Raw genomic sequence first — 23,971 nt, 5'->3', positions numbered from 1 at the left:
GTTGTTGGTGGGGTGTCTATATTTGGGCCTCTCTGGTCTATCATAAGTTGGTAGTAGGAATAAGAGAGCTGCCAGTTATTAAGCTAGTCTGGGTATATTTGGGTTTATTGCAGAGGCTGTTGGGTGTCTTTCAGTACCTTAATCATAGAGGGCTATCTTGATTCTTACAAGTCTGTCTTAGAGATGACATACTGACCATCTAGGTGATGAATTGGTTTCATGGTGCCTGCTACTGTAAGGATGAAAAAAATTTAGCCTATCTCTCCCTAGACTCTGCTACCTAGCAGTGAATAGGCAAAAGGTCACATTCTTGACTGTTTATGACAGGGCCGATTAGGACAGCACCTGTAAGTGAATGAACACAGGAAATGAGCCTTGTTATACTACCCAGAAGCCCTAGCGAAAGCAGACTTCCTGGGCTGAGCGCAAGCTTGGATAGTTCATATTGATCGGTCCACACTGGATGCTATGAGATGATTGGTTTATGATGTACGGGCTTTGCTGTAACCCTAAAAGCTGTCTAAACCCTGTACCTGGGTTCCCAGTCCTCTACCCCACGTGGAGTATGGCTGTGGACCCCAGTGCACTGGAATTTAAAAGACCTCATGCTTTTGCATCAAGACCGCTTCTCGTGAGTGATTTGGGGTGGCCGCCTTTCCTGAGTCGGGGTGTGAGGGTCCATGCCCTCTGTGGGTCTTTCACTACAGGTGGTGGTTCCCAGTCCCATTTGTACCTTCTAACATTTGTGCTCTATTATGTGTCTTCCTTAACAGGAATCATTGTGAACCTGAAAAGGAAGGTGAATTCAGCTGTTGTGCATTAACTCCTGGTCTTGAGTGCCAGTATTTCTATAGTTAGAGTTTGTGTTAACTCATAGCACCCAGAAGCCTCACCTTAAATGAAGGCATGCATCAGAATTTGAGCACACTGTCACAGAAACACCAGGCATAACATTCCAGCTCATGAATTATTCTTCCTGGCTGTAGACAGCAGCCAGTGTTCCACTGAACTTTAGTATTGACATTATTTTAGAGATATAGTAATAGTACCATGTTCTATCCTTCTGCCTAATTATTTTAGATAACACAAGAAAATAAGTTTTAAAAAATAAACAACATACACCACATGTATCATCCATGTGTTTATGTGTGAATTTTGCCTTTAGAAATTGAGTTTCTGAAGAACAATGACCTTCTAAGGCAGTACACAGGCAAGCAGGCTACCAGAGTCTGTTGGATGAGCCCAGAAGAATCCACTTGATCCTCTTCTCATTAACCAGTAATGATCAATTCTCCCACTAACAATGGGTCAGGGGCTGAGATTGTCATAGTAAGTATTTATTCTCTAAAGGCCAAACTTAAATACATCATTCATTCATATATATTTACATACTTCCTTTCACCTATACATATAAAAACCACTATCAAAGCTCAAATCTGAAAACCTTAAATGAGTACCTTTAGTAAAATATCTGAGGATATGGATTCATATTTTTTTGTTCAGTTTAAAGAAGAATTCATCTTCCATCATAGGAAAGCACCTGGTTTCTTGGCCTTTGAAGTTTTGAAAAAGAAAAATAAAGTTTCTTCTCTCCATTAGACATTTGTTGAATTGCCTGGAATATCACTTTCCTTTAATTTTATTGATGTATAGTAAGTTACATTTAAATAAACACTGGCATGGTGTCATGTTAGCTTGGAAGCTGAAACTGCATTGCAAGGAATAAATAAGATCCAAATAGTCCTTCTCCATCAGATCTTCATCCAGCCTCTTCATTTCCGCAGCCTGATCAACATCAGATAGGGAGAGGCACCTTCAGGCTTCAATTCGCTACAGAAAAGACAATGTACATTATCAGAGTGGAACAAAGGATAGCCTAGTAATACAATGACTATACTACTAGCATCATCCCTACCTCAACTGCTACCATACTTTGAAATCTTATCTCAGAGATAAGATTAATGTATTGATGTGTTCCCCATGGGAATCACACTGGGAAAGCATTCACCATCAGCAATTTCAGCTTGGCAGAGCAGGACAAGAATGAGGAGGACTGGGAGGAATCAGAGATTTAGAACCTTTCCACTTGGTGAAACTATGCAACAGAGTAAACTGAAAATGAGAAAATGCAAACATCTGTTCCTAAACTGTGTTGCAGTTCTGTATGTTTCTTGGAGCCTGAATCTTCTCCCTTACTATGTGAGTCTAGTATGTAACACTATACATACATGTGCTTATGTATCCACGTACACATCTATATATGCATACATGTGTTTTATTTTGCAATTTGGACCCTTATCTCAAGTAGATCACCTCTTGTATTGATCTCGAGAAACATCTGTATGCCTTAATGGTCTAGGGGTTAGAAATCTTGTGTACATGTAGTGAGATATAGAACAGAACTATGTCTTGGGGGTAAATATGACTGATTTGTCTAGACATGTTTTAAATGCTATCTCCCTCAAATTATAATTCCATTTTATATTGGAAAACCCAGGATTAATTTACCAAACCAATTACATTTTTTACAGCAGCTAGACAACTCTATTTTGAGGATGAAGATCAGACTTTATGACCTTAACACTGTAATTTTTATTTAAAAAAATGAACAGAACACCCAGTTTCAATATTTCAATGAAAAAATTTCCCCCTAGTTGACTTCTTTTAAGACACAAAAAGAAAACAAATGCTTTAAAAGTATAATCTTGAAAGCTAGGAGTGGTGGTGTACATCTATAACCCAGCACTTGAGAGGCAGAGGCAGGCAGATCTCTGGGAGTTTGAGCCCAGCCTGGTCTACAGACTGAGTTTCAGGACAGCCAGGACTGTTACACAGAGAAACCCTATCTCCATAAACCAAAAGAAAAAAGAATCAAAATCTGTTAATTTTCTGTAGCTAAAAGCCACCACCAAACACCATTCTCTTCAGCACACCCCTGTACCAGCCAGATTAGCAGCATCAATGCAAAATCACTGTAAACAGAGTCAGTGTTTCCTCCACAATTCCCTCCACTGTTCCCTACAGTGTCCAAGCGCCTTGAATATGACAGAAAGCTCACCAAGTTCTAGGAAAGAGTTTTGTAAGGCAGGGAACCAAACACTGACCATCCTCCCCTCTCCAGGAAAGTCCACCTCTCTGAGTGTTGCCACGATAGTGACCAACAAGTTTGAGAATTTAGCACCTGGAGATCTGAGAGGATGCAATTCAAAGTGGCTTCATTTCTATTCTCTAATTACATACATCAGCAAACTGAGTCATTGTCGCTAGGAGTTTTAGAGAAAGAGAGAGATGAATCTGTCTGAATTCCTAGACTAATGTTAATCATAGCAAGTCTGATTTTCCACCCCAGGCCCCGTGCCCAAGAGTCTAAGAAAATGAGATTCTTCCCTGTAGGGACCAGACAGTGGAATTCAAAAGCAGCTAGAACAGGAAGTTTTTAATCACGTTTTAAACGATTTGTGTAATTGCAGGCTATGCTTTCTCTTAAGTGATCATTTCCTAAGGCTTATGGAAATGAGGTCCGAGCCCAAATTCAAATTCTGAATCAGCCAACAACAATAAATATCATACACAAAGAAATTTGTCTGATTTTTAAGTATCATTTTGATTGCTTCCTTGGGTCATCATCACTTCTGAAGTTGGTGAAGTTCTTAGCAGTACAAAAAATAAAAAGAAATAGGAGGACCTCTAGGTTTACTGGGAATAGTTACAATCTATTTGGTTGACAGCTGACAAGGAAATTGTAGTAAGTATTAAAAACTAGTGATTAAAACATCCACTAATGGCACAAAGCTAAGAAAGATGGAGAATGTAGGAAAGTTATGTGTAATATTTGAAAAAAAAAATGTGCTAAAGCTAAGGTTAGGTTTGATTTAAGGGAAATAAGAGGGGAGAAAGATATGCAATGCATGCCCTTACTGAGTAAGTGTTAAGTGTTAATATAGCCACCTTTAAGTATGCAGTCATGGATAAAATGAACAGTTCTGAAGAGTATTTGAGCAATAGATAGTGTGATGACTAATCTTCATTACGAACCTAATTGGTTCAGAGTAACTTAGCAGACACACTTCTGAGGATCTCTTTCAGGGGGTTTCTAGATATGATTTGAGGTGGAAGATGGGAAGGGGAAAGACCTTACCTTGTAGAGACAGCCTTAGAAACTGATGTCTTAGGAGTTTCACTCCAATTCGCCACCTTGGTCTTTAGTTCCTTATTCTAAAATTGGAGGGCAAAAGGTGCAGAGATCAGATAGCAAATCCACATTGCCTACATCTTCCATGTTTCCACTCTACTTCTCACCTGCCCCATGTAGTGGTTATTTCATTAGGACCAAGAAAAACAATATCAAATGCACCCTGAAAAGTATATAATGTACCGGGGGGGGCGCAAAAATATACTCTGCGATTCATCCTTTGAACTATTTGAGTTTACAGAGATTCCTTTTTATGGGAAAATGACAATACTATTAGTGGTACACATGATACTGATTACATATTTATCCTTTTGATGCAAGCACTTGATTATGAACCCTGTAAAAATAGGTTCAGTTTCTTCTTAATAGTTCATGGTATCTTCATCTTCAAGTTTCTTTTTGAACATTTGGACCTTTTAAATCTTTACAATAACATTTAATTTAAGTCAAAAGTAGAATTTAATACAACTGTAAAATTACTTTTAAGTTTTTTAAGAGTTAGTTCTTTACATATCTGCCATGTGGGAAGCTCTTGGCTTTACAGTCTTCTACTGTGAAGGAAACCTGGCTCACACCTCTTTTCTAACCAATGCCCAAGAAAGCCTCTCATTTTACACTGAGTTTTAAAAACATTGAAAAGCAGGACAATTTCAGCAGACACTGAGATATAATTAAGCTTGGAGGCAAAGCTGGGAAGCCAGAGTGGATGTAGATGGAGAAAAATAGACAATGACCTGACAGGTCAGGAGAAAGTGTGTAGACAAAGAGTCACGAAGCCTCACCATCTGACTAGAGAAAATTTACACAAGGCCAGCCTTAACCAAGCCTCTAGCCCAAGATCATCACCTGTTCTGCCAAAACAGTGAGTGTTCATGAAAATGTGACTAAACCTTTAACATTAATTTACTGTGTAAAGCTAGTAATGAAAAGTTAATACATTTATTCAATAATAATTTAGCCACAAGTTAATAGTAAGCTACAATTTCTCATGCACAGTAGACGTATATATACTGATAAAGACACTAAAGATACATGCATACACACCAGGTTGCATGCACATTCAGACACAGTCAAATGCAATTGCAGAGACACATCCAAAGTCACACAGGCACACAATCATACACAAGCATATACACATGTGGTAACTTATCAATTATGTGTAGGCACACACTTACACACACATAACACACTTTTACCAACACTGAAACAGACAGTACAGATTCTCTTCTTACCTGAGCTTCAAGTATGGTGACCTTTTCTTTCAAATTTTCAATGTTTTTATCTTGTTCTTTTAAAGTATTTTTTAATGCTTCCATCTAAAAACAAGGAAGAACAATTGGAAAATCTTGTCAGACCATGGAGAATAATTATGTAAATCAAGAATTACACAGCTTTCTATGGTCAGATGATGCTCATCAAATGAAAAAATATGCAATCCCCCAGCATGAGCTGAGCCAGCAGGCCCTTTAAGATCACAAGCCAAATTGCCACCCAGGGAGGTAACTACTAAATGGTGCCACCCTCTATTTTCTTCTATAGGAGAAACCTACTCACAGAAAATCCAACAGGTACCTAGATGAGGGAAGGCTGCAAATTAGTTCTCATCCTGCAGAACTTGCAGAGGAACAGAGTGCAAGCTACTTCCTGCTTAAATATACTCCTTAGAGTCACTGCTTATGGAAGTATAAAAAATGTAACAGTCAAGTCTGGTTGTATCTGGAATGGGGGCTACCCAGGAAGCTGAGGCAGGAGGATTACACATTCAAGATCAGTCTGGGTTGCATAGCAATTCCCAGACTATCTTGGTCAATTAAGCAAGACCCTATCTGAAATTCAATGTAAAATAGGGCTGTTGCTACAACTGTGTTAGAGCATTTTTAACTAGCATATGTAAGGCATAGGCAATCTACAACAATGAAAAAAAAAAAAACTCAGTATCACATCCAACCCAAACAGATTACTTAAGAAATATTAGAATCTCCTGATGCACAAAGTCTTCTGTATAACAGAGACCAACATCTGACTCAGAACATTTATGGTTGTAAAAAAAAAAAATCACTTAAATATCTCAAGAGCAGTTAAGCAGTTTCTCAAACTCTCTTCATCTAGAACCTGACAGGTGTTGACATTATAGCCAAGAGAAGCTCCTGAGCCAGGTTGCCTACGAACTCAGCCCACCAACTGCCCAGGTGTGCTCTTTGCACTGTAAACCTGCCATCATCCTGATGTTACCCTGACCTCCTCGATGACACTCCGCAGGCTCTGGTGTTGGGAGTGAATCACGAACTGCAGATGACAGATCTGTTCCTGGAGGATAGAAATCTCTGTTTGAAGATCCTGGCAACTGGGAATACACAGAAAGGAGGAAGACGTGAAGGAATGTTTTGCTGTACTGGCCCTTCCCTCCTGCTGTTGAGCCTTGTGCAGTAAAGGTCCCAGGGACCCATGTACCATACAAGGAAGGTGGAAAAGAATAGTCCTGTGCTCTGCTTGCATAACTTATGCATTCAGGTCAAAAGCTGCTTCTGGGTAGGGAAATGGCTCAGTGGCTAAAAGTGCTTGCCTTACAGGCATAAGGACCTGAGTTTGGATTTCCCCATGTAGAGCTGTGTATGGTAGCAAGCATGTGTAACCCCAGAATTTCCACAGCCACCAAGGCTGAGACTGACAAATGGCTAGAAGCTCAAGAGGCCAACCTGCTTGGCACATAGAGAGGGAAACAAGAGGCCCCATTTCTATGGTTTCTGTAGCACAGTCCTTTAAAAGATCCACTTCCCAGCAGTGGGAAATACCAGCAACTAAATGTATAGTCAATCTGTCTTTCTTCCCATGTTCATGGGCAGAAGTATTGGGAAAGAAATGGGTGGATATCTGCTCTTCATAGAAATGTTCGTGCTTCTGAGATTAGAGTAGACCAGATTGTGAACTCTCAGGCATGTCATCATTTCTAAAATGCATGTTTAATTATCTGCCATCATAGAGCCCTCATCTAGCAGCTGATGGAAACAGAAGCAGACACCCACAGCTAAACACTGAGCCAAACTCCTGGAATCCAGATGCAGAGAGGGAGGAGTGATAAGAAAATGGGGGCAAGACCAGGCTACAGAAACCCACAGAGACAGCTGACCTGAACAAGGAGGAGCCCATGGACACCCAGACTGATAGCTGGGAAACCAGCATTGGACTGACTCAGACCCCCTGAACATGGGTCTCAGTTAGAAGGCCTGGGCAGTCAAAGGTACCTCTGACTATAGAACCAGGATGTATCCCTGCTGCACAAAAGGACTTTGGAGACACATTCCCAGTAGAGGGATACTCCCTTAACCTAAAGGGAGGAGGAAGGGCCTAGTCCCTACTCCAAATGACTTGACAGATTTTGTTGATCCCTCCTGGAAGGCATCACCCTCCCTGTGGAGTGTGGGGGAGAGGGAGGAATGGGATGAGAGGGGGTCAGGGGACATGGGAGGGAGGAAAGGAGAGGGAACTGGGATCAATATGTAAAATAAGAAAAAATAATAATAAAAGAAACAAAATCATATAAAGAAATGCATGTTCAGAGAGTGGCTGCCACCGCACAAGGGCACAGAGACATCAGATTTTAGTTCTCTCTGGACTTCATCATGAACAGCTCCCATGACAGGGTAAGGGAAGCTTGGGGAGATTTCATGACATCCAGAGAAGGGTTTACATGCCAAAGGAAGAGGTGGGGAACTCCGACTGCCACCAAGGGCTGTGGACTCTGGAGGTCTTCAAACAGTCTAAACAGAATGAGAGGAGTGGAAACCCAAAGAGTCAGCAATCCTTGGGTTTCAGGGAGACTGGGGCCAGGCAATCAGGGCAACTGAGATGTCTTGGGATGCACAGGAGATTCAGGAGATGGGAGGACTTGGGGGGGACCTCCAAAAGCCCAGTTCTGGGTCTGAGGATCAGCAGAAGGCTAATACAGAAGCTAATGTTAAAATTTGAAACTTCCTCCAGTGAAGAAAGAAAAAGAAGTAACAATGGGCCCGTTAATGATCAGAATTGGGTTTCCTCTGGGCAGTAAAGAGGCAGGACTCTGGGTGCTCTGTTGAGAGAAAGGACTTTATCACACATGTATATGGCTTAGGGTCATATGTGTAGAAAGAATGAAATTGGCAAAGGGCCTCTATCACACTGGCTTGTAGGCAAGGCTGTGGGGTATTTTCTTGATAAATAATTAATGTGGGAGGGCCCAGAACATTAGGACAGTGCCATCCCTAGGTAGGTTGTCCTGAGGTTGTCCTGAGTTACAGGAGCAAGCAGGCCACACAAGCCATGAAGAACAAACCAGTAAGCAGCATTCCTCCATGGCTTCTCCTTAATTGTCATACAGGGTGTTGTTCTTTTGCTACAGTTATAGGAATGAAACTGGAGAAGGGGGTGGTGGTGGTCCCATGTGAGTGGAGTCCCAAGGTAAGGGACCACGAGGGAGAGTATAGCAGGTTCCATAGCAGGTGACTGTGACCAAGGTGGGAGGGAATAACACACTAGGCAGATAGAGCTTGAATGAGGAGTTTATTTAGAAAGGGGAGTGAAGGGAGAAGGGAAGAGACATAGAGGGACCAGGAACAGAAGAGAAGAGGAGAGAGAGAGAGAGAGAGAGAGAGAGAGAGAGAGAGAGAGAGAGAGAGGGAGGGAGGGAGAGAGCACTGTAAGGCAAAAGAGAGCATAAGTGGGCAGCGGGCTGTCTTTTAAAGGGGTCCTTTACACCTGCCTGCAGACTAGAACTCATGGAACCCTGGGCTGACCAGAGTACTGCCTGAGTGCACTCTGCCAGGTGACTGGGGCAGGCCAGTGTAATGCCTGAATCCTTACACAGGGAAGTAAGGAAACTGGTCTCAGAGGCTATGAGAAGTTTCCAGAAATGAAAGAAATCAAAACCTTCCATGGCAGCAAGCAAGGCTCTGCTACATATAGAAGTACTGAAACCAAACCAGCCAGAAATCTTGTGAGTCTGCAATTAGGAGTACAGAGTTTGTCCTTGAGAAGGCACTAGAAGGAATTCCATTAATGTAAAAAAAAAAAAAATCCATTAATGTGAGCTGCAAAATACTTTACACAAGATGATAGCAACAATATGAAGTTAACACTACTTTTAAGAAAATAGCTTTTCTTTTCTCTATATTTTGCTTATGCCTATCTAACCTTGGACTAAGAGAAATATCTTGTATTTGTGGTACATTTACCAAGCTTTTATTGCTTCAACTTAAGAATCTAATTCATGCTGATTTCGCTCTTGCTATCACCCAGTGAAGTGAACAATGCCTCCTCACACAACTCAGCAAAGGTAAGAAGGAAGATAAGTGTTGTGATGTCTACAACTTGAAAGTGGAATGAGACTGGATGTTCAGTTACCTTTCTGGAAACACAGAGCACTCACTTCCCCAAGAATTTTCCAAAACCTCCACAAGAATATTTTGAGAATTCCATATGGATTGCTCATATTCTGCAGACTAAAAGGAGAGGTTGGTGTGCTTTGAAATCAGACAAGTCACCTGTTATTTGTTTGTTGCTTGTTGGTTTTTTTTTTTAATAGAAATCATCAAACTGAGACTACCTAGACTCTTAAAGGAAGGAACATTGTGTAAATCCATAGTTCAGTTACATGAGAAAGACCTTAATATTTAAGGGTAAAAGTAGGAAAGCAAGCAAGAGAAAGGGAAGAAAAGAGAAAAACCCAAAATAAACATAACTAGTGACTATCTGTAGGTTATACCAGAGTCTGAGCTGCTCTCTATACATCCTTCTTTACCAGGATGGACAGGGATACTCAGCTATTATATGTCTGCTTCCTTGGGTTCTATGTTTATTCACAGGGAGGAAGATAGGAAAAATAATGGCTTGGTATGACAGACTATTCAAATGTATGTGTGCAATTTAAATTTTAGCCTTATTCTGACCATTGTCATAAGTGGCAGACAAAAAGCACAAGTATAACAAAAGAGAAGAAAATATAGATATAATACTAGAGGAATGAGAAATGAGGGAAGTCAAAAGATCAAGGAATAAGGATGTCTGTGACTATATGGTAAAGTACAATGAAAATTTGACCTTTGGAGGCTCATAACAGTACCTGAAAACATAGTGATTAAAGTCCTAGCTGGTTTAACTAAGACATCCAAATAGAGTATGTATCATCTTGACATCAGAACATATCATGGCTGTAGTGGAGGAGGGAAGAAGGGAGGGGATGACAGATGGGAACATGAGAGATTGAGAAGACTGAGGTGGGGAAGGGATGGGGGGGGAACAATGAAAGAGATATCTTGATAAAGGGAGCCATGATGGGTAAACCATGATGGGTAGAAAACTGGTGCTAGAGAAATTCTCAGGAATCCACAAAGATGACCCTAGATAAGACTCCTAGCAATAGTGGACAGTGTGCTTGAATGGGCCTTCCCCTTCAATCAGATTAGTGACTATATTGGTTGCCATCATAGAACCTACATCCAGTAACTGATGGAAGCAGATGTAGTGACACACAGCCAAGCTTAGAATCAAAAGGAAAAGAAAAATCTAGAGAAATGTGATATGAGCCAGGACCTAACATTCCAGAGCATTTCTTGGGAGCAACTGAGCAGGACTGCTGCTGTGAAGACATAAGCCTCATAAGTAAGGACTGGGACATAAGAGGTTGACAATTATGGATATGGACAAGCCACCCTGACAAACAACAACTGCTTTCATATATGTATGTATGTATATATATGTATATATATACATACATATATATATATGTGTGTGTATACATATATATATATAATTTTTTCTTATTTTACATATTGATCCCAGTTCCCTCTCCCTCCCTCCCATGCATCCCAACCCCTCTTCCACCTCATTATCCCCCACTTCACAGAAAGGGTAATGCCTTCCAGGAGGGATCAACAAAATCTGTCAAGTCATTTGGAGTAGGGTCTGGGCCCTCCCTCCTGCCTCTAGGTTAAGGGAGTAACCCTCCATGTGGAATGTGTTCCCAAAGTCCTTTCATGCACCAGGGATGCATCCTGATTCCATTGTCAGAGGTCCCTTCAACTGCCCAGGCCTTCTAACTGAGACCCATGTTCAGGGGGTCTGAGTCAGTCCAATGCTGGATACCCAGCTATCAGTCTGGGGGTCCATGAGTTCCTATGTACAGCATTATTTGTAATAGCAAGAACCTAGAAGTAACCTAGACGCCCCTCAACTGAAGAATGGATAAAGAAAATGTGGTACATTTACACAATGGAATACTACTCAGTGGGGGAAAAATGGATGGAACTTAAAGAAACCATCCTGAGTGAGGTAACCCAATCACAAAAAGAGGAACATGGTATGTACTCACTCATATATGGATTTTAGACATAGAACAAAGAATCACAATTCACACTGCCAGAGAAACTAGGATCCATACTATTTCTTTCATTTTCTCTGGAGTTTGAAGAGTGCCAGGCTATCATAGTTTCACTTGATGACTAGCCAGTTCGATGTAGACTATTGAAGAAACTCATAAACAAAGATAAAAGCACAAAGATACACCAAACATCTTTGAATACATGGAGAAGTAGCAGATTCACTCTTCAGAAGAATGAATTCTCCCAAGTGGGTCTCCAGGACCCTGCTGTACTCTGGCCCCTGATGCCTCTTGGGTAAAAATTGGGACTCAAGTCTCTTAATCCTAGGTATTTGACATCCCTTCTCCTTGCATCTTCCCTACTTTATCTGCTTCCTCTAGATGTATAAATCCCACCTGCCTACAGCCCAGCACACCCAGGAACAGGAAAGTGATCAGAAACTGCTTTTTAGGAAGTAAGTTTTCAAACCTTTTTGAATGTGCATCATTGGACTTGAGTTGCAGCAGCTTGCCTTCCAAACACAATTTTCTCTCCAGGAGTGTTTTCTTTTCCTGGGAGAAAACAAAATACAGCTTTTGTTTGTATGTATGTGTGTGTGCTTGCAAACTGTTCACAATAGCTGTGTCTTGTGATACTAGAAATATAGTCTGTGCCTCAGAGCTCATCTCATCTGAGCAATTACAATGTGCCACCGGGAAGCCTTACCAGGCAGTGTTCTTTGTGTTTTAAAAGGAAATCAGACCTGTGCTGTGAGTATTGTCTAAAGTGGGCCTGGTGGTGCTTGTGGTTAATCTTTGCACTTTGGAGGTAGAGACAGAAGGATCAGGAGTTCGAGGTCAGCCTGAGCTGCATGATACTCTGTCTCAAAACAAGTAAATGTCTCCATAACTCACTCATTTATCCTGAATGACAAAGCTTGCTCCTTCTCCAGCCCACTGCCAAAATGGAGCCCTTACAGTGCAACTTTGCCTACCCACCTTGCCCGTGCCATCTGGAGTAAGAAACCTGCATGGCCTAACCTGATGTGAATTCCCTTACCACTGCACCTGCCTCTTTACCACATTAGGAGAACTGTTGGTATCCAAGGACACCCCTGCACACACTGTGATGTTCCCACCTGTTCTCACAGCATCTGTCACCATGTAGTAAACAGGTAAATGGACGCTTAATGAGGGATCGAGGCCACAAATGTTAAAGCTACTTCCTAATGAGGAAGCGGGAGAAACTAGAAGACTGAGAAAGAGTATCTTTTAAAATGAGGTGGTTTAATTATTAAACCCAACTGTTCACCCCAAAGGAAAACTGACAAGTCCACAAAAAGCTAAGCTTGGGTAAGCAGAGTTTGAGCTGCTGGTTGGAGCCACATTGGGAAACCCAGGAAAGGCTGCAGGGAGGAAAGAATGGTATAGACAGCATGGGCAGCACTGACTAGCAATGTTTCAAAACATGCCCAATGCTTTTTAATTCTAAAGGTTATAGCTTAATAGTCTTAAAGAATATTAATTCAATCTACCTACACTGTTAACACAACCCTGTATTCTGTCCACCCATATGTTCCCCGACATACCCAATGCCTATTAATGCCTTATATAAATTAACTATACTATCATACTGGTTCCAAAATTAGTGATAAATTAAATTTTAAAATGTATTCATTATCTATTTATATGAGATATATTTTTAACTTTATGAATATTTCTAAAATGAAGTTAAAATGAAATAAGTGTAGTGGAGACAATTTGTGTGGGATGAGAACCCTACTTGCTTCTCTGGAAGGTAGTTGGACTTCAATACACAGTAATTTAAAGGTACCAATTCCTTCATATCCTGTGTAAGTTGCTACTTTTGATTATGCTAACATTTAAATTATTGTCTTGCCTCATAGAAATGATTCCACATTAACCCTTTCCGTGTTAGCCTTAAGTGTCTGCAAATAATTCCCAAGAGACAGGAGGATACCTTGAGGCTGATGTTGATGCCTGCACTCCCAAGGAAACACTTTCACAGACTGTGTATTATGAACATGTGGGGTGCAGAGAACATGTGCACTTTCTCTTGATTGATGAATGTTGTAAGCCAGGGTCAGAGACAGAGCAACTAAAAAGAATGTGTTCTACCCTAGCCAGGTTCTTTCATATGTCATGGGCTCTTCATGAACCCCTCTTTGGTAATGTATGAAATCACACTTGCCTGGGACACACTTCTTTCCAATGCCTTCCTCACATACATAACACCTCACTATGAGTATCTGCTTCATCTCTGAGAGTTCAAGATTTCCCTCTGAGAATTCAAGACTTCTCTCTTCACTGTTGATCAAAATGGACATGATTATGGTGTGGTAAATGTTAACATAGGAATGTCTTAACAACCCAGAACATAATCTTTTTAAAAAATGATTACATGTGTGCTTACTTATTGTCTGTGTGCATGTGCCACAGTATGTATGTGGGTGTCAGAGGACAGTTTGTGGGAAGATGTTCTCTCATTACACCATACAGGTCCTGGGGCTCTAACTCAGGTTGGCAGGGCTGGTGGCATGCTGCTCTACCTGCTAAGCCATTTGGCTGGCTCCAGAACATATTCTTTATCCCACATTATAAAACAGATGGGTATAATAGGAAAGATTATATGTAGAAATGAAGATCATGGAATGGTTTCTTGTTTGCTCTCTCCTCATTTATAAAACAATGAGGAAGAAGTAGGCGATCTCTGAAGTGCTTTTGAGCCCTTAGATTTCAGTGTGGCCAAATCAATGACACTAGCAAACAAATGTGAACCAACAAAATCGCACTGCTGGCAAAAGGAACATATGCCATGCTAAAATGCTCTTACAGGGCGTTTCTGCTAGCTTCTTGCTGTGTGTTCGGAATTCATTCTCGCTGCATTCCTGATGAAAGTGGGACAGATGGCAGAGGTTTTAAGTAATGTCTTCATTACCAGACCTCACAGCACTAATGGCTATTTACTGGAGCAAGGCCTTGCTCAAGTGAGTAGCAAATGAATCCTTCTCAGGGAGCAGCCACTGCTAGGGCAGTATTTCTAAGCCTTTCTGAGGAGGTATACTTTTCATCTTCACTTCTGTTTTGAACTTGTATCTGTCCCCACTAATACAGAAGGCACAGCATTCTCTCCTTTATTCCAATATGCACTCTCCACCCAGGAAACTTCATACAGACTGCTTTCTCGTTATCTCCTGAGCCCAAGGTGTCACCAAGCCTTGCTCCTTATTTTACTTATTTCCACACTTGTTTGAAAAATATGAAATAATGTTATGCTAAATGTGTTTTTAAAACAACAGCCTTGCACATTGATCTCTATTCAATCCCCCATTCACCTCCACTAACTGGAGAGACTCTAACAGGCCCCTTTACTTACTCCTGAATGGATTTTATAGAATAAATTTTATAGAATAAATTTTAGATGGTTGTCTCATAGCCTTGCTGAGCATGACATCCTATATACTTACTATGCCACAGAGCTCTGAAAGAGAATCACAATTATGAGCCAATATCAACACTCTTGGTTCACAATGCCCTACCTTACATGAGATTTCAGCCTCTCCAAAGTACCCTCAGGAAAACTAAAAACAGGAAATCTGGAAGGTTCCTTATGCTCAGCAAATCCAGTTATATACATTGTAATCATCATAAATGGTGATTATTTCTAGTTCATTCACAAATAACAACATATCTCCCATGCCCAGGTATGTGCATCTGATGTCGGGTACTGAAATATCTTGAAATAACAGTAGAATAAACACACCCAAGAGTCTAATATGAGCTCACACCTAGCACTGAACTCCTGGAGTTACTAGAAAAGGCAATTTTCTTGCACTGCTCTTTTGTTAAATGTCATGCTCCCACAGGTGGCCATTAGCCTCACTCTGGGTTTTAGAGATGGTGATTGAAATTCTGCTCTCCCATTTCAAGCTGGTTAATCAGTTTTTTGATTCCATAATTCTATTTGCCATACAGAACTTTCTTCCTTACCTCAATGAAAATATGCACTGTGCTACCTTAGTCCCTCAAACCATCTACTGCAATATAAAATATTCTAACACTATCAGGCACTCAACAAATACTACAGCTTTCCCAAAAATCCTGAACTGTCTTGCTGGGGTAAGCAAACTTCCAAGGGATTTTTGATTCTGGGACTGACACAGTGGTCCATGGCATGATAAAGATGTAGGTGAATGCTATTAGTAGGTCTGTTATTTGTGTGCTCATGTCCTATGTCACATGACCTTCATTTGGACTATAGACTTAACAGTCAGAGTGTTATCAAATTTATATTGTTGGGAAATATTTTAAAATGAATTCAACTTCTTTTGGTCAGAAACCTGCATAGTTCTGAAAGGTTACAACCAGTAAGTGAAAGTTCCCTTTGTGTCAAAAACCTGAGAAAACTCAAATGAGTGGAGGCTGAGTAGATTAGGGGCTTATCCAGGAATACAATGAGAGGGATGATGAAGACATAATTTGCTAGAAGTAGAAGCCTAAGACTATATTCTTATCCAATCTCAATTTAGTTTCTGATATTCCCATTTGTTTTGCTGGTACAAGACCATCTTCCTCATTTTGTCTGAATTCTGAATTCAAAGACACATACTTAAATTTATGTTATTTGTTTTGGTATTTGGAGTGCTAACCACTGGAAGGTATTTCATGAGGCTTTCATAGTTTTGTTCTCCCCTGCTCTTCTCTAAGTAGACCAAAGTTTTATTGCACAGTTTGTAGCCACTGTTCCTTATAAACCCCAAGCATTCATGGGCTGAAAGGGGAAAACAAAATACAAGATACAACCCTGACTAATGCATCTAGATTTATCAAACTCTAATTTATTTATTTATTATTGGGCTGATAAATGCTAGATGATAGGGATCCACTCTGTTATTGTTCCTAACAGGATTGCTTTGTGACCTAACCCATTATTTCTTTCAAAGACCATTAAATACACACATGGACTACAAGGAGAAACTGGGCAAGCCTATTACTACAGAGCAGGTCCCATGAAATATCTAGGGGGAAAAGCAGCATTGTCAAAAGCAGAATTGTGTATATCCACCCACAGATTCATGTCATTCTATCTCCCCTTATATGGCATTGTCGAGATGGAATGACTTTGCTTTTCTAGGCACTTACATTTTCCATCCTCTGCACACGGTTCTCCAGTCCTATGATTTGACCATGCTTTTCTTCAAGTTTTTCTGAAAGTTGACTCAGATTTTCAGCACGTTGCTTTAATGTCTGCTCTTTTTCAAGACTGTTGATCTGTGGTCAGGGAAAAAAAAACGTTTGCTAGACTTTTGTTTTTAATAGTTGTCTAGAATGACTATAACATCTTGTGTATCCAATTAAAAGTGTTGTCTTTCTTTTTCGAAAATACCCTAAAAGCAGTGTAATTGCCCCCACTATATTCCAAGGTTGCCTATTAGATACATAGCTGGGGGCTAAAGGTCACAGAAAAGAAGTGTCCTCATTAGGGAGGGGACTTCAGCTGACTCCCACCTATAGAACACATACATATTTGTGTGCATATATAAAACAGAGCTCAAAATGGCTCAGTTTAAAAAAAAAGAGTATGTATCTGCTCCTGAAAATACCTGGTGTGCCTTCTTGATAGATCGCTCAGGTTAGGGCTGAGCTCCTAATGTAAGGACACATATACCTGTTCCTGTAGGTAACACCAGTCATACAGTGCGTCTCCAGGCCACACATGGCTGACTTCTCCAGCTCATGAGCTGCAGCTGGCGCCAATACCTGGAGTAAACGTTTACAGTCTTCCTGCTTTTTCTTCATGTCTTCAAAATGTGTTTGGTAGTTGTCAAATAATCTCTGGGCCACATTTCTCAAAGCTGCTGCTCCTGCTTCCTGGGAAGCTTCAAGCTAGGAAAAAGTAAAAGTCACACTGCATGTTTAGATATTACAGAATAAAAAGAGTTGAAAGCAGCAGTTTTATGGTCAATTAAAAGCAGTCCCTGATTACAATTTGCATCCTTAGAGATAATTAATAGGGGAGAAGTTGCTAGTGATGAGTAAGAGGAAAGTGGCAAATGCAAAGTCTCTGGTAGGGCACCAAGGTGGTCATCTGCTATGGTGCAGCCAAACCCAAGTGCTATGCACACAAGTGCTTTGCATAGGTAGATGCCATTCTGTCAGTACACAGAGGTGCAATCCTCTTATCACCAATGCCCATTACATACTAACAAATGTGGCTCTGTGAGATAGAAGTGGGACAAGATTGGAGAGGTAAGAACAACCTAAGGAAATGGTCTAAGGTCGCTATTTACAAACCAAAGTAATCATTGTGAGGCTACACATAACTTAAACCCCAAAGTGGCACTCAACAACAGATTAAAGTAAACAGTTAATGGGGTGTTTGATAATAAAGGTTGGCATCAGTATTTGGATTTGAGGGTATGTGTCCATGTTCCCAAGTGCACATAAGTGTGGATGCAGATACAAAGTTCATACATGCATAGAAAAGTCAGAAGTCAACCTTGGGGTTCAATCTTGTTTTTTTTTCCCCTTAAGATGGACCATATTCTAATGCTCACAGGTTAGACTAGGATGTGTAGTCAGCAGCCCCAGGGATCCTCCTGCCTCCACCTCCTGAGCAAACATACACCTTCATGCATAGTTTGGGGGTTGGTGCTGGACTCAGGCTTTCTTGCTTGTAGAGCAAGCACTTAGCTGACTAAGGTATCTCAAAATTTATACCCAGGGACCTTCAAACTATTTCCTTAATACTTAATATAGTCTCCAAAATAAAACAGTGAGACTTAATTTGTACAACATTCCAATATTTTGGCCATGTGCTTGAATATGGTGATTTTTCTGGGTGTGAGTGGGTATCTCGATTAATGCTAACTACTTATGAGCTCTTAGCAGTTGTACCTTGATTTTCAACATTTCATTCTCTCTGTTCATTTCTAGGAGCTGCTGGTCTTTTCTTATGTTTTCCATGAGCAAATACAAAGATTTGGAGTCTGTTGTGGAATCCGAGCCATTCTGAAAGTTTCCAGATTGCTGAAATAAACAAAGACCAAATCAGAAGGAGCTGAGAGTTCCACATCTGGATTCACAGGCAGCAGAAGGAGACTGTGCCACACTGGGCATAGCTTAAGCTTTAGGAGACCTCAAAGACTGTTCCCACAGTGACACACATCCTCCAACAAGGCCACTGTGAACATTGGCGACTTTGATTATCATTCACTACATAAGTAAAAAAGGATTCAAACTGGCAAAAGCAACTCTTTAAACTCAAATTTTGATGATTAATTCTAGACAAACGAGCCAGCTTCCATGTCTTCTGAATTTAAGAGTCTTTGGAAAAGAAATATCCCTTATGCCTGTTATATTTCCCACAGCTTTAAATATGTTTAAATATGTTATTAAAAGTATTGTATATACCAAACAATAACCATGAGACTAGATTAATTAAAATCACACCTATAAATATATTTTGCTTAAACAGAATTGGACTTGCAAACATTCAATGTTAACGGTGTTTCCTTGCCATCACTCCATATTGAATTTCTAATCAGAGACTAGAGTTCCACTGCAATGGAATCCTGTGCAAATTCATGCTCCCTGAAAATGCACCTGGAACATAAATCCACATAGACTCATGGGCATGTGGAGATGATGAGAAAACTAGAGAACATCTCAGTCCACCAGCTTCACAATCTTAGAAACTAAGGAGCAGTGTTCACAATTGTGCAAGTACAAGAGTTTAATACACAGTTTCTAGATCATCATCTGCACTGTCCACTCTTTCACCTTATTTCATGGCAGAGAGAGACACTACCATGCAAACCCACATACCCTGCAGTTTTGATAACAGTGTCTATTATGCATCTATTATGCACCATCTCTTCAATGTTATACACACTTCTTTGCCTAGGTGCTGCAGAGAGAAGAAAGTATTATTCTCTTTACAGAAGTGAGGAAACTTAAAATTAGAGTTTCGCAAATTAAATTATCCCAGCTTGATTTTTGCTGCTGGGGAATAATGTCACACTTATCAAAAGCAATTTGGGATATGTAAGAATTTATCTGTGTAAACTTCCAGGCCCATCATTGAGAGAAATCAGTGAAGGATCTGATGTGGGAGCTGGAAAGCATGCTTGCTCTTTCACACACCTGTGCATGGTTAGTTTTCTTATACAACCATCCTCCTACCCAGGAAATAGTTCCACCCACTCTGGCCTGGGACTTGCCACATTGATTTACAACCCACAGGCAAATCTGATCAGGGCAATCTTCCAGCTAACTTTCCTTTCTCAGATGATTCTAAGCTGGGTCAAATTGATAGTTAAAGCTAACTAGGACACCAAATTTACACCTACATATATAACCTTGAAACCAGATTTAGAGTCTAAGATTGCTTAATGGCTAAACATCATTTTTCTACTACAATAAGATATAGTCTAGAAATAAAAACTATGATCTGGACGATAGTGGTATATGCATTTAATCCCAGCATTTGAGAGGCAGAGTCAGGAAGATCTCTGTGACTTTGATGCCAGCCTGGTCTACAGATTAAGTTCCAGGACAGCTAAGGATTCAAAGTGAAACTCTGTTTCTGTCTCAAAACGCCAAACCAAACAAACAAAAAGCAAATGAACAAAACCAAAACATTAATCACATGAGTACATCCTCAGCCGTGTGTGTGTGTGTGTGTGTGTGTGTGTGTGTGTGTGTGTGTGTGTGTGTGTGTGTGCGTGCGGTCCAGACCACACCATTTCTAAACATGATATTTAGTAAAGAATAATTGACAGACTCTTTTTTTCCTGTTACACACCCCCCCAAAATAGTATTGTTAAAGGCAGCTACTAATCAAATTCATAATTAGGAGAAAAGCGGGGTGAGGGGCACAATTATATTTTTATTTTTATTTTACATGTCAATCCCAGTCCCCTCTCCCTCCCTCCCTCTTACCCTCTCTCCTTCCTCACATGCACCCTGACCACCCTCCCCTCCCATTCCACCTCCCCCATTCCACATGTAAGGCTATGCCATCCAGGTGGGGTCATGTAAATCTGTCCAGTCATTTGAAGTAGGGACTAGGACTTCTCTCCTGTCTCTAGGTTAAGGGAGTATCCCTCCATGGGGGATGTGTCCACAACGTCCCTTTGTGCACCAGGAATACATCCTTGTTCCACTGTCTGAGGTCCCTTAGACTTCTCAGTCCTTCTTGCTGAAACCCATATTCAGGGGGTCTGAGTCAGTCCCATGCTGGCTTCCCAGCTATCAGTCTGGGGGGCCCATTAGCTCCTCCTTGTTCAGGTCAGCTGTCTCTATGTGTTTCTGCAACCTGGTGTTGTCCTCTCCCTCTGCATCTGGATTCTAGTTCGACTCAGTGTTTAGTTATGGGTGTAGATTACTGGTTGTGATTGACAGTTGCAAATGATTAGCTCAGTGCTCTCATTGGTGTCAGTGGGTGATAAATGGCTGTAGATTCTGAGTCAGGAGGTCTGGGTGGAAGTCTAGGCAGAATAAACCCAAAAGCTTATGGAGATGCTGCTGCCATTCCAGCAGTTCACACTCTACATGGTAGCAAGGCCCTACATCGTAGCAACACCATGTTCTATCCATTCATCCAGAGCTACTCCTAGCAAGGTCAGCAAAATTCCACTTCAGTGTTTCCAGTGGCCATTGGCCAGTTCTCAGTTTACGTGGCCCATGGACAACACTAGACAGTTACTCCTTCTACCCTCCCTTAGGGATTCTATCCTCTATGGCTTTTCCTCCTAATTCTCCACTATTCATGCTAACCTCCATGATGGTTCTTGTTTCAAAGACCCAAGCTTTGGGAAATTCCTCACTGTGCACTTAGATCATCTGTCACCTCTATTTACACTCACTTGCTTTCCAATCCTCTCCACTTTCAAAACTATTGCATTTTATTATTTATTCTAGAGATAGTTTTGCTGTATCAATCAAGCAGGCCTTTCACTCTTATCCTCCTGCTCATGTGCCAAACCCATCTCTAGTTTCAGGACTTTACCAACCATGTCAGCACAATAGCCTGTCAAATGTAACTGAATCCATCTAATCCAGATCTGTATTCTCATATGTGGAATCGTGTCTACCCACCAATGGAGTTCTAGAAGTCAACTCAACATAGCCAAAAATGATTAATTTAATCTTCTCTGCCACACCTCAATACAATCTCTCTTTTGCTCAGCTTTGGAGCAATTAAGAAAGTCTTTAGCACTAGCCATTTTATATGTGAAGTTGAGAATGACATAAGGAGACTGTGTTTATGTAGCACATACTATTACCTTCTCCTGTGATTGTGACCATGGTTTTTAGCTAGTCAGTAACACTAGCTAATGAGATAGGTACTTTTGGCTCGGATGGTATTTAATTTGATACAGTTTGTCCAACCTTTAAGTACATGAAGATCCTACTGAAATTAGGGTGAGGTGCTTAAGCTTATTGATCAGCAAACCAATCACTCAATTCAAACCGTCAGTTGTAGTGTCCCACTGAATAAAAGCTTGCAAGCTTTTACCTTTGTCTCTGAAAGGTATTGCTACCATGTATTCTCCTTGGTCCAGTGGTGTCTTGTCATCTACTTTATAATGATGCTCTGTTTTCAATGTTCCAGCAAGTCCTGGACATTCTGATCTGATTCTTCTAATGGCATGCCTAGTTAACATGTCATACATGCATCTTTAGATGTTAGACATACCTGAAATACGTTACTACTCAGCCTCAAGGAATAATAGTGGACAGAAAAGTTGATTGAATAAGGAATCTATAAGGTTTTGTGTTATTTTTTTCTGAAAGAATTCAAGGAATGAATCTTGATGCATCTATTACCTCTGCATCTAGTTTGTAATTTGCATTGCCATGTCCTTCATCTTTAAACATGTGATTTCGGACCTTTTCCAGGGTAGTTCGAATCTGGGAGAAAAAATAGTTAATTTTTTATAAGGTATTTAATTCCAAATGCATTTTTCTTTCTGTATACCAGCTACAGTGCACTTTATTTACATATATATCCTGATGTCACATTTAAATATTAGGCCTAATTAGACCTAATATTTAGGTTAATATCATTTAGATTAATGAAAATAAGTGTTTTTGTTTTATATCTTTCTTTCATATAAACCTAAAATATGACAAATTAAATTAAATTATATAATACCACAAAATAATTTAGTAATTAGTACTTAAAATCTGTGCATTTTGTCCAATTTTATCTATAATTTGGTACTAATTTAGTGTTAGTAATTACTAAAAGACAATTACTACTTAGTAATCACTACAAAATAATTACTATGTAGTAATTACTACAAAATGATTACTATATAGTAATTATTACAAAATAACTATCACAAAAAACCTTAAGACATGATCATACAAATTTATGCATGAAGTTTGAGTTCCAGTCTTGCAGACCTGTGGAATTGCTACACAGTCCAAGATAATTTAATTAGCTGGTCTGAAACAAGTTTACAAACTCAGTGTCAGAATTTTTCTATCTGTTATAAGAGCTTATGTGAGAATTCTTCCTCCCTTCTGTTCCTGGTGGATTTCTCATAAGTTAAATTATTAATGACATCACTTGCAGGGGTCACTGGCACTTAGGGACCAGGTGAGGAAAGAGAGCTAGAATCAGCAGGAAACATAAACATCTACTTGGGAGCACAGCATCCACATTCAGGAAACCACCAGGGGAGATCATAAAGCAGCAGGAAATCTGGCAGCAAGTGGTGGGGTGTGAATTAAATGCTAATAGGTGTACTGAACCATCCTGGCCATTACTCAGTCTACTGAGTGGAGAAAATCATTTTACTTCCCATGTAGGCACAGGTTTATATTCTAAAGAAGAAATGACTAGCCATGTTTAAATCTAAGCTGTCAGCTGTCCTAAGCCAAGCAAGGATTGCCCTTTCCCATGCATTGCATGGATGAGGACACAAAGCCCACTGATCCATATTGGTGTGACATGTATGTATGCATGCATATATATATATATATATATATATGTATGTATGTATATACCATGGCATGCAGATGATGTGCCCTGCCCTCATACCTTCTTCACGTACTCAGTTTCTTCAATAATATGAGCTGATGAAGATCCATACAAGACAGAGCCACTTTCTGTCTTACCTCTTGGGGGGACTTTGGTGGTCACCGTTACAGTTGTCATTGTGAGTTCTGGTCTTAGGAAAACATAACACATCAGCTCAACAACACAACATAAAGGAGTTTTGCCACAATCAAATCTTGAGTATCAAATGTTTAGTTTCATTTTAGACACCAAAATCTCAAGAATGGGGCCCTGTTTTATTCACTCTATGTTATAGCATACTGTGAGTGCTCAATAAATGTCTTTGGAACTAGAAATACAGTCATAATCAAACTGTGTATGCAGGTCCTATAGAACCTTGATAAAGGCTGTTTAC

General features: G+C 40.3%; 1 protein-coding gene across 1 annotated transcript; it reads right to left on the bottom strand.

Annotated features, from left to right (window-relative positions):
* Positions 1–1,611: 1,611 nt before the first annotated feature.
* On the bottom strand, positions 1,612–23,725 carry Ccdc68 (coiled-coil domain containing 68). Its single transcript, XM_051201040.1, has 10 exons — positions 23,599–23,725; positions 22,377–22,460; positions 18,441–18,572; positions 17,304–17,429; positions 16,686–16,814; positions 12,013–12,095; positions 6,431–6,536; positions 5,425–5,508; positions 4,139–4,215; positions 1,612–1,830 (listed from the first exon to the last, which is right to left on the bottom strand). The coding sequence occupies exons 1-10, from the start codon at positions 23,713–23,715 to the stop codon at positions 1,773–1,775; spliced, it is 996 nt and encodes a 331-aa protein (XP_051056997.1). The 5' UTR covers positions 23,716–23,725; the 3' UTR covers positions 1,612–1,772.
* Positions 23,726–23,971: the final 246 nt, after the last annotated feature.

The sequence above is a fragment of the Phodopus roborovskii genome, unplaced genomic scaffold, assembly GCF_943737965.1.
Source record: "Phodopus roborovskii unplaced genomic scaffold, PHOROB, whole genome shotgun sequence".
NCBI classification, from domain to species: Eukaryota; Metazoa; Chordata; class Mammalia; order Rodentia; family Cricetidae; genus Phodopus; species Phodopus roborovskii.
Note: the sequence above shows the minus strand (reverse complement) of the source record. Positions and strands in the feature narration are given on the sequence as shown.

Coding starts and splice junctions, on each gene's coding strand:
- Ccdc68 (XM_051201040.1), bottom strand. CDS start 23,715: ATGACAACTGTAACGGTGACCACCAAAGTCCCCCCAAGAGGTAAGACA. Junction 18,573..22,376: donor ATTACAAACTAGATGCAGAG/GTAATAGATGCA, acceptor TGTTTATTTCAG/CAATCTGGAAACTTTCAGAA. Junction 5,509..6,430: donor TGCGGAGTGTCATCGAGGAG/GTCAGGGTAACA, acceptor CCTTGTTTTTAG/ATGGAAGCATTAAAAAATAC.